This window comes from Pleuronectes platessa, chromosome 14, assembly GCF_947347685.1.
Source record: "Pleuronectes platessa chromosome 14, fPlePla1.1, whole genome shotgun sequence".
In the NCBI taxonomy this organism is placed as follows: domain Eukaryota; kingdom Metazoa; phylum Chordata; class Actinopteri; order Pleuronectiformes; family Pleuronectidae; genus Pleuronectes; species Pleuronectes platessa.
The window spans coordinates 22,871,141-22,881,913 of record NC_070639.1 but is presented as its reverse complement, the minus strand read 5'-3'; the positions used below and the strand labels follow the sequence as shown (position 1 = coordinate 22,881,913).

The following is a 10,773-nucleotide window of genomic DNA, read 5'->3' as shown; positions in this document are numbered from 1 at the left end:
ATGGAGTCTCGAGGTGGCAGGGGCTGTCATTCGCCTCTTTAAACCCTCATTGGAGTTGTATGGAAGTTTAAACAGCACAACTTGTCAAGTGTTTTAATAAGTTGTATACTTGTACTGGCAGAACTGAGGTTTGTATGTATATTACCCAGTTGTGTACACACATGTTTGCATATTTGCACAATTGCACAAATTGCACTATTGTTGTTTTATTTTATTTTCAGCTGTTTTTATATAATAATAATAATAATAATAATAATACATTTTATTTGTAAGGCGCCTTTCAAGATACTCAAGGTCGCCGCACATATTTAGATATATATACTTTATTTTCTATTTTAAATTTTGATATTCTATTTTATTCTATTTTATACTATTTCTATTTTATTTTTTAGGTTGTAATTACTTGAGCATTGCTAGAAGAGAGCCTGTGACTCAAGCAATTCATTGCCAGCGACTGCTTAATGTTATTGTTGTGCATTTGATAATACAAATCTTGAATCATGAACAGACACACATAAAATGAAAAAATATTTACTAATTAACAATATTATACTGACACTAATATAAATATGAAATGATCATGTTAGTGACCTCACTCGGATTTGAGAGGGATACCTTCTTGGACCTCGTGAGTCAGAGTTGATCCTTGTTTTGCTGACGCTAGAATAAAAACAAACTATTGAGTCTTAACTCCACATAAAGCAATAAACAAATTTAACACGTTTATTAATATGTTTTCTCTTTTATTTTTGGCGTTTTTGTATATGTTCTATATTATCTGTTTTAATCAAATTATGAGAAAAATGTAAAATCTTCTCGCAGATGCTCACAGTCTCCAGCAGGGGGCGGCAGCGTCTGGTGCTGTTCGCAAAAGAAAAAGAGGACGGAGAAGAAGAAGAAGAAGAAAAAGAATAACCGCTGCTTCAATGAAAGATGGCAGCTTCGGTTTAGCGGTTTAACACCGTGCACGTTTCTGTATTGACACGTTGGTGACACCAGCCACAGTTACTTGTTGTTACTCTGACGGAGTAACGAGCCGGAGTATCTGTGAGTAACCACAACACATCTGTGCGTACAGCAGCGCGCAGGGGGGTTAGCATTGCGGTTAGCACGGGGCTACTTCGCTAGCTAGTTAGCTCAGTGTTTTGTGTTTGTGATACTTTGCGTTTGGAAGTCTGGTCATTAACGACTTTACTGGTGTGTAGTGATGGAACTTAGGTCTAATACTGGGACCAGTAACGGGTCGCACGGTGACGCACTCTGAACTGCAGTGTGGACACATCCCGGCGGGTTGTTGTGTCATTTACCAGATCCACATTACCTCCTCCACAGAGATCCCGTTGTTCCACATCGCTGTTGAGGAGCATGTTGTCCACACAGTGAGAGAAGAAGAAGAAGAAGAAGAAGAGCAGCATGGATCGGTCTCCAGAGGAGGGAGAAACCTCCCACATGATCGACATGACCACGAGCGAGAAGGTAAAGTTCTGATGTTTACATCCCGGTGCTGCTGCGTAGACCTGGGACCTGCAGCACGAGGCAGGTGTCCAACACACAGGATACTGGGATCTGACCCTAAAAACCTGCTCTAAGCTTGATATGAGTTCACTCTGGATTCTTCATTTGAGAGAAACAAGGGAACCCCCCCCCCCCCCCCCCCTCCCAAACAAAAGTGACAGGCAACAAAATGAAATGTAAATATCAGGATCAAATAACTTAAATAGGAAAGAATCGCAGCCCAATTATGTTCATTGTGTTTATGGAAGATGACAAAATTGTTTCTGTTGCCAAAGTTAAGATGCGTAACCAGATCAATTCGGCTGAAATATTAATTCATGATCATAAGAAATATAGATCAGGGGATGTTTGTTCAAATACCTACACACACAGTTCATATTTGACCAAGTTCATAAATTAACATAAACGTTTCGGTCAGACTGAGCTTAATTACACATTACTTACTTCTCTTCTCTCAGATTTGACATCACTTTAACTTTTTCTTATCTGTGTCAGATGTTCATCATAGTTTATTCATCATCAGATTTAACTGCATACCTTAATACCTTTTTAATTCTTATGAATGCCTTAATAAGAATCCACGGCTTTCTTACAGATTATCCATAAACTTATAATGTAAAGATGGAAAATTATTCTACAGTTTATTTCTAATTCAGTGATCAAACATCAGCGTTTCTTCTCATATCATAATAACATATCTATTCATGGTTCTGAATATGTTGAATTTAGATAACGACTCCACTTTTGTCACATGAACACATGTATAAGAAAACCCAGGGTTAACTGAGACAGTTGATAACCAACTTCATAGTCCAGGTTATCATTCTGGCCAATGAAGCTGAATAATGTAGAGATTTCCTGGATCTGTGGAACTTGCTTGTAACAGTGAAGGTTTTCTCTTGTCCTCTCAGGTGGTGGATCTCCTGAACCAGGCTGCTCTCATACCCACAGATGAGAAGCTTGCTGTGCTCAAACAGGTCTGTGAAATGAATGCATTTCCCCAAAATATAGACAAACTGTTTTCCAAACATTACTTTAGTTATGTACAGTTTCATGTATATATGTATTTCGTCCCTGCTATGTGATTCATGTACTCTCAACCATATGAAGAGAATTGGGGAGCAAAAGTAGAATCAGTGAATTTATTTATAATTTCAGGTCCAGGAGCTCATCATCAACAAGGACCCGTCTCTTCTCGACAATTTCTTGGATGTAAGTTAACCTTTGTGCAGCTTTGTTATCTAATTGTAGTTTATTGACATGTAATTTATACAGATAATGAATAAACCAAATTAAATATGAGATGTTCTGTGAAGTTGACGTATACAAACTGTTCTTTTCACCCTGTAGGAGATGATTGCGTTTCAGACTGACAAGTCTATTGAGGTTAAAAAGTTTGTCATTGGCTTCATAGAGGAGGCTTGGTGAGTTACTTGACAAGTTTAGAATTTTATGTTCATCATAGAAAACAATGTCCCAGCTCTTTTTAATCCTTTACTGTTTTGTGTTTCTCAGTAAACGGGACAATGAGCTCCTCCTCCGACTGATCGCCAACCTGAACATGTTGCTGAAGGATGAAAGTGTGAATGTGGTGAAGAAAGCCATCCTCACTCTCACACAGCTCTACAAAGTTACTCTGCAGGTTAGTACAGTTTTCATGAAATGCTCAAACTTACACATTATATGCCAAAAGAAGAAATACTGTACATGTGATGCAGTCAGTCACACAAATCAGTTTGTGTTACCACCACCGGTTGTCTTTTCAAACCTCTATTCTCTTTTGTGACAGTGGCTGTTGCGCGCCAAAGGAGCATCAGATATGCAGGAGGCATGCTGGGACATGGTCACACAGATGAAGGAGGACGTTCTGGCCCAGCTGGATTCTGAAAATGACGGCGTGCGCACTCACGCCATCAAGTTCACAGAGGCACTGATTATCAGTCTGTCAGCACGGACCTCAGACTCTGACATCCCCAAAAGACAGGAGGGGGACATCAGCCTGGATAAAGTCCCTAAAGATCACCCGTACATTCGATATGGTACAGATCCTAGAATCCTAGCAAAGGGGGAAATGTATTTATGTATTTATAAAAAAAATTCAGTTCAGCCCATAAAACTCTTGTCATTCTCAATTTTCAACAGATGTCTTGTGTGAGGAGGGAAAGTCTGCGCTGGAGAAGATGCTGAAGTTCATGGTCCACCCGGCCATTTCCAGCATCAACCTCACTACAGCACTGGGCTCACTGGCCTCTATTGCCCGTCAGAGGCCGATGTTCATGTCGGAGGTGGTGCAGTCGTTTGAGACACTGCATGGTGAGTCCCTTTGAGTCAGTGTTGTGTACACACACAATCACAAAACACCATGTAACCCTTTGAACTACACAATAGTCTGCCAGTGACTACATTGGTATTTTTGTTTACTTTGACAAACATTTCTTGGAGAATCTTTAAATTCTTTATATCGGTAAATTCTGTACAACCTAATATGAACGTTTACGTGAGTCAATAAACCATAATAAATGATAAAAGTACAGAATTGTGTTATATGTTTAAAAGGAAATACATAAACAAGAATGTACAATGTGTTAAGGCAGAAAACGGAGGTCTTAGCTTTCCTTTACAAAAAGAACGATTTAAACTGGATCATACAAACAATGTTACTTTTCAGAAGGAAACTGTCGATTGTTTGTGCTCAATGCATAATTACACTCTATTTAATATGATATATTAAATACCTATTTTTCATTTCTTTCTTTTATACCTAAACCTTTTTTAGCAAACCTGCCGCCCACTCTGGCCAAGTCTCAGGTGAGCAGCGTGAGGAAAAACCTGAAGCTGCACCTAGTGGCCGTCCTCAAGCATCCCTGCAGCCTGGAGTACCAGGGCCAGATCAGCACCCTGCTGCTGGACCTGGGAATGCCCCAGAGTGAAATAACCCGCTCCACACCTGTAGTGCGCGAGCAACGCAAAAGACCGCGCCATGAACAATACACAGAGGGAAAAAAGGTTAAGATGGGTGAGTGGTGATCACAGTCACAACCAGCGTGATTGTAGTGATTAGATTTTGGCTGTAGAAAGTAGATAGAATAGAAATTATTTAAATTTAACAAATTCTACCATCGTACACATTCTGCCAATTTACTACTTCACAGTTAAATCTATCTACAGTATCAGTATTTCTGAATGTTGTTCCTCTGGAGTTTAGAACCGACCATGATGGAAGACGATGAGGACAAAGAGGAGCCGGCCTCTCTCACGGCTCCTAAACCAGCTGCTGTCCCGGTCGTACAGTCGGCCATTGACGTCACAGCTGAGTTTCTGCGCCCGCTGCTCAACCCACAGAACGTTGCCAACCTGGTGAGCAGCGGCCAACTCTCTTTCAGTTTGTTTCTCATTTAAATTAGATTGTGTGACGGCTCAGCTTATATCTCTGTGTTGTTGTTGTTTAGGTGCTCATCAGCATGGTGTATCTGCCTGATGTCATGCCAGCATCCTTCCAGGCCACATACACGCCTGTGGAGTCAGCCGGCACCGATGCACAGATTAAACATCTGGCCAGGATGATGGCCACACAGATGACTTCAGCCGGGATTGGTCCAGGTTAGTAACAAGGACATGCACTGTCATCAGAGGGAGTAGAATTTAGTGGTTTGGACAAGGATTTGTATTTATCTCCCTCACACGTTTACTGTTTATCTTAGGACTTGAAAAGTCCAAAGCCAGAGAGGACGACGCATGCAAAGAGGAAGCCAACGAGGAAGACTCTGTATCTAAGGACCTGATCATCAAACGCAAAGTTGCGAAGAAGGGCCAAGCGATCTCCGTGGTGGGAGGTTACTCAGAAAACGTTCCAACCGTTGAGATTCCCACTCCCGCCATAGTCAAGAGGCTTCCTGAGCCCATCGTGCCCACTGCACAAACCAAGTGAGTTCTGGCACAAACACTGAAAGCCGCCCCTTTGTATAGGTCACACTTATTATCCTATAAAGCTGTTATCAGACCAGCACTGCTGCGTTCTTCATATGAGAAAGTCCAGACCTCCAGACCCAATCGTCTCAGTTACATCTATTTCACTTCTGAGCACCTGGGAGAGGATCCCTTACACGTGGCTCTCTGAGGTTTCTGCCTTTTCTTTCCCCTGCTATTTTTTTTTTTGTGGTAGTTTTGTTCCACTTACTCTTGTTGAGCGTTAAGGACGGGGGATGTCACAACTTGTTAAAGCCCTATGTGACAAATTGTGAATATGGCCAGATACAGATACAGATACAATTTGATTGATTTCATTTCTGAGCAGCTTATGATTTTGTTCTTTTCTAGAATGACTGGGGCAACTGGCAGGAAAAAAGTGTTTCGGTTGTCCGATGTCGTCCAGACGTTATCAGACGCCCAGATTGAGACGTTAACCTCCAAAGCAATCAAACGCATCCTGCATTCAGAGAAGGCTATTGCTCAAAGTGGCATGTCCCATGTAAGTACTCAGCCTGTACCGATTTATAATGAACCTCTTTAGGCCTTTTGCTCTCAAAGCGAGGGCCTGTTTCACTGGCTGATCATATTGAATGTTTGTGGCAGGTCCGAGTGAAGCTCCTCTCCAGGCTTGTGACGCAATTTGACGGGAGGATGAAAGAAGACGTGCTGGCGTTTATTCTAGAGGACATCAGGACCAGGAGTGACCTGGCGTTTTCTCTCCTGTACCAAGAGTACAACACTTACCTCAGTCAGCTGCCCTCTGGGCTGTTGGAAAGTTATGAACACTGTCTCTACACGCTGCTGTCCGGCCTGCAGGAGAAACCAGAGCAGAGAGACGGGTGAGGGGACATTCATCATCACTCATTTGTCAAAGCTAGTCTCTAACTCTTATTCAACAAAATGACATGGTTTTACTGTACGTACCTTCTGTGTGGACTGATAATGGTGAACAAACAAACTGAGTCACATTTGTTTTCACATTAGACTCTTCACCAAACTGGTTCTGGAGGCTCCCATTATAACAGAATCTGCTCTGGAAGTGATAAGACGGTACTGCGAGGACGAGGTAAAGGGCAGGACGAAGACATTTTGTGCAGTGTTAACTCCCAACATGTCCACTTACCTCTGAGTTGTAACCTCTGTTTCAGTCTCGGGTGTATCTGGGCATGACGACTCTGAAGGAGCTCATCATCAAACGGCCCTCGAGGCAGTTTCAGTATCTGCACGTTCTTCTTGATCTCAGCTCGCATGAAAAAGAGAAGGTGAGGATATTTCTTGTCTGTGTTTTATTTAAGTGAAGCTCACACCGTTGTGCATTCCTGAAATGTATAAGGTAGTTTCTGTAATTTACAGTGAGTGTGTTGTGTTTTCAGGTGCGGACCACCGCCCTGTCCTTTCTGAAGCGGATGTATGAGAAAGACCAGCTCAGAGACTACATAGAAAAGTTTGCCCTGAACTACCTGCAGCTTCTTGTCCACCCCAACCCTCCATCTCTTCTCTTTGGGGCTGACAAAGACACAGGTGGGATAAAATGGATCTTTTGATTATAGGGCTGTACCTGACGTACACGATTTATCATCTTTTCTGTAACCTCACATTTTTGTGTGTTGGGGACAGAGGTGGCGTCTCCCTGGACTGAAGAGACCGTGAGACAGTGTCTGTTCCTCTACCTGTCTCTGCTTCCTCTAAACCACCGGCTGGTCCATGAGCTCGCTTCCGTCTACACTGAGGCCATCGCTGACATCAAGCGCAGCGTGCTCCGAGCTATAGAGCAGCCTGTGAGTCGCCTCTCACTCTGGTTCCCTGTCTTCTGGAGGTTGAGCCTCACTATACAAATAAATGAAGATTAAATTCAGTAGTTGTTTTCTGTATGTTTGAGATATTTAAAATCAATGAGAGCAATGGTTCATGGTGGTGGAAACAAAAAGAAGGAAACACAACTGTCTGAAATCTGCAATTAAATCTCACTTGCAGTTTAAAAATGTTAATGTCCATAAAGAGTCACCCACCAAAGGAAGAAATTCAATTAATAAATGCATCTCTTGAGCTGCCTTCATTTTGAATTGTAATAACCATGTTTGTTCGCCCCGTGTTTGTAGATCCGTGGAATGGGAATGAACTCTCCAGAGCTGCTGCTACTGGTTGAGAACTGTCCTAAAGGAGCAGAGACTCTAGTCACTCGCTGCCTGCACATTTTGACCGATAAAGGTAAAGAGAAATAATTAGTTTAACACCCAGTCCAGAACAGATGAGGTCAAATGAGCGGCGTTGATGTGAATCCTTTATTTCCTTTATTCAGTGCCTCCGTCTCCTGAGCTGGTGGAGAGAGTTCGAGATCTTTACCACAAACGTGTGCCCGATGTTCGTTTCCTCATACCGGTCATAAATGGCCTAGAAAAGGTAAAGTTCTCACACAAATGTTTATCACACTGCATCTCAGCTGTCATACACATATTTAAAAATCACAAAGCTTCCTCTCCTGGATTTTATTTTGGTTGTTTCTTCCTCCTAAAGAATGAAGTCATCCAGGCTCTCCCCAAGCTCATCAAACTCAACCCCATCGTGGTGAAGGAGGTGTTCAACCGTCTGTTGGGAACTCAGCACAGTAAGAGTCATGTTTGTCAGGTCACCTTCCTTCCTGAGGGTTTTTACACACACACACACACACTAACTGTTTTGTGTTGTCTTCCAGGCGAAGGAAGTTCGTCTGTGTCCCCTCTCACCCCAGGAGACCTGCTCATTGCCTTGCACAACATAGACTCCACCAAATGTGATATGAAGTCTATCATAAAAGGTTTGTGCTCAATGTGCTCAGTGTTCATTTAATCACACTGATATCAACAAGTTCCAGGGACATTTCCCCGGTAATATCCTGGACATGCCCCCTGATCTAGATCTGCACCAATTTACCAATCAGTCCGTTGGCGATACCCATTCTGCTGTTTGTGTCTTTACTGCAGCTACCAACCTCTGCTTCGGGGAAAAGAATGTTTACACGTCGGAGGTTTTGGCCGTGGTGATGCAGCAGCTGATGGAGCACAGCCCCCTCCCCATTCTGCTCATGCGCACCGTCATCCAGTCCCTCACCATGTATCCCAGACTGGGCGGCTTTGTCATGAACATCCTGTCCCGCCTCATCGTGAAGCAGGTCGGCATCAAACCTAATATTAGACTGGAGAAAGTTCCCAGATCAATATCAATCACCATTATCATTTCTGCTGTGTGACACTGGTTGTTATGCTGCGTTGTAGGTGTGGAAGTATCCTAAGGTGTGGGAAGGATTTGTGAAATGCTGCCAGAGGACCAAGCCTCAGTCGTACAGCGTGTTGCTGCAGCTGCCGCCCGCCCAGCTGACGAGTGTGTTTGAACGCTGCCCGGAGATGAGAGATCCTCTTCTACAGCACGTCCTCTCCTTCACCCCTCATCAGGTAAAGAGTTAAATCAAACTCATTCCCAGTCCACAGTTGTATTTCTCTTGGGGCTTTACTTAGTTACTAACTGCCTCTTTTTCTCTATAACAGCAAGCTCACATACCCACCTCCATCATGACGATCCTGGAAGCAAACAAAAAGTCACCGCTGAAACCAGTAGAGCCAGTTGTGGAGCAGGAGGTAATCGATAGAGATGCTACTCATAAATGTTTTATGTTCTTGAGTGATAGAGGTATAGATATAAATCAAGAGCCTGTGTAATCGTGTGAATTCACTTTTCTCTTTAACTATCGGCTATTACAGTGTAAATTATGAGAGTCCACAAAAATGAGGCATCCCTCCGTTTATCTACTTATCATTGGGTCCCTCTCTGCTTTATCATACAGATCGAAACACTCACTGCTCCGGCTGCCACCGTTTCAGAAATGGTTCCCACTGCAACACTGAAAGAACCAGAGATGGAAGTCCAGCACGAGCCGTTCCAACACGAGCCGTTCCAACACGAGCCAGTTCAGCACGAGCCGGTTCAACAAGAATCGTTCCAGCCTGAGCCGTTCCAACACGAGCCAGTTCAGCACGAGCCGGTTCAGCACAAACCGTTTGAGCACCGGCCGGTTCAGCAAGAGCAGGTCCAGCACGAGCCGGTTCCACAAGAATCATTCCAGCACGAGCAGGTCCAGCACGAACTGCTCCAGCCTGAGACGATCCGGCACGAGCCAGTCCAGCGCGAGGCAGCCATCATGCGGGAGGAAGAACCAATGGAGCAAGAAGAAGATTTTGAACCTGTGATACAAGAGGAACGTGTTGGCACTGTCTCCCAGGTGAATTGAATTAAATGAGGTTGCATTACATCACAAGAACTTTAACCCAATTATGTGTATTTGTTGGTGTCATGGTAGCAATGGCAGTGAAACCTCTTAAAAGCATGAAGTTGCTTATACCAACATATCTTTTGGACTAGATTGGACCAACAGATCCAATTGTTCCCTGGCCACAAAGATCCTTGTATGAAAATGAGTTAAGATAAATAAAAGAGTATTTAAAAGTTGAAAGGTTTAGTTTGTCTCCATCAGCTACAGCTTTGCATGAGTGATTCTTCCTCTGGTTCACAAAAGCTTTTACATTGGACAATACTTTATTCCAATTTGCATCAAAATACTAGAAATTAACAGGACAACACTATAACTCACACATGCTTACAATTTATCGTTGTTTTTATCGCCACTCTAAATGTTCAGTGCTCAAAATGTTCCTCACAAAGGTGTCTAACCCCAACCCCCTCCTTTGCTTCTGTTCAGGTGGAGTTGGAGAGAGACAGTGACACACCATCCCCTCACTCGGAGGCAGCTGACGAGCCATCGGAGGTTTCTGAACCTGAACCTTCAGACCTCCAGGAGCCAGAGAGAGATGTTGAAGCCGAGGCCACCGGCTCGGAGGCTGACAGCGGCAGCGAGGACATGGAATGACAAACGCACTCAGAATAAAATAAGAGTCTGGCCTCAACAGTTAATTTTTTTACGTTTTCTTGTCAAGAGATTTGTATTTGTAGAAATGAGTTTGAGGAAATAAATACAGTATCATAATGTTTTGTGTATGGATTTCTGTAGGTCTTCAATTGTCATGATCAACAAAACCCTTCTTTTTTGTCTCTGTCCATTATTTCTCCACCAAAACTGCCCAGTGGCTCAGCAGGAATCTACCAAAAGCATAATAATAATAAAGAGAATGTGTTAAAACTTTACGTGTGGCCAGACAGTAGGCAGTGTGCAATCAGCATAACTCAAAAAAACGTTTTGAAAGCAAATTATTTAATAGTTATTGCTTTCACCATTACTTCCTTTCTTTAACAAAATATGTC

The 10,773-nt window shown here is 43.0% G+C and overlaps 1 protein-coding gene across 1 annotated transcript; it reads left to right on the top strand.

Annotated features, from left to right (window-relative positions):
* Positions 1 to 875: 875 nt before the first annotated feature.
* On the top strand, positions 876 to 10,498 carry sympk (symplekin). The gene is made up of 27 exons (XM_053440639.1): positions 876 to 1,047; positions 1,333 to 1,476; positions 2,427 to 2,492; positions 2,674 to 2,727; positions 2,866 to 2,939; positions 3,031 to 3,157; positions 3,305 to 3,554; positions 3,658 to 3,828; positions 4,292 to 4,531; positions 4,721 to 4,872; positions 4,965 to 5,115; positions 5,217 to 5,439; positions 5,833 to 5,983; positions 6,088 to 6,323; positions 6,469 to 6,550; positions 6,633 to 6,746; positions 6,858 to 7,005; positions 7,102 to 7,262; positions 7,584 to 7,692; positions 7,784 to 7,884; positions 7,999 to 8,089; positions 8,177 to 8,278; positions 8,445 to 8,632; positions 8,736 to 8,912; positions 9,006 to 9,095; positions 9,302 to 9,736; positions 10,214 to 10,498. Exons 2-27 carry the CDS (start codon positions 1,414 to 1,416, stop codon positions 10,379 to 10,381), a joined length of 3,924 nt encoding a protein of 1,307 aa, XP_053296614.1. The 5' UTR covers positions 876 to 1,047; positions 1,333 to 1,413; the 3' UTR covers positions 10,382 to 10,498.
* Positions 10,499 to 10,773: the final 275 nt, after the last annotated feature.

Excerpts from the sequence above, each read along its gene's own strand:
- sympk (XM_053440639.1), top strand. The coding sequence starts at position 1,414 with ATGGATCGGTCTCCAGAGGAGGGAGAAACCTCCCACATGATCGACATG. Across the intron at positions 1,477-2,426 it reads ACATGACCACGAGCGAGAAG|GTGGTGGATCTCCTGAACCA; the intron begins GTAAAGTTCTGA and ends TTGTCCTCTCAG. Across the intron at positions 2,940-3,030 it reads GGCTTCATAGAGGAGGCTTG|TAAACGGGACAATGAGCTCC; the intron begins GTGAGTTACTTG and ends TGTGTTTCTCAG.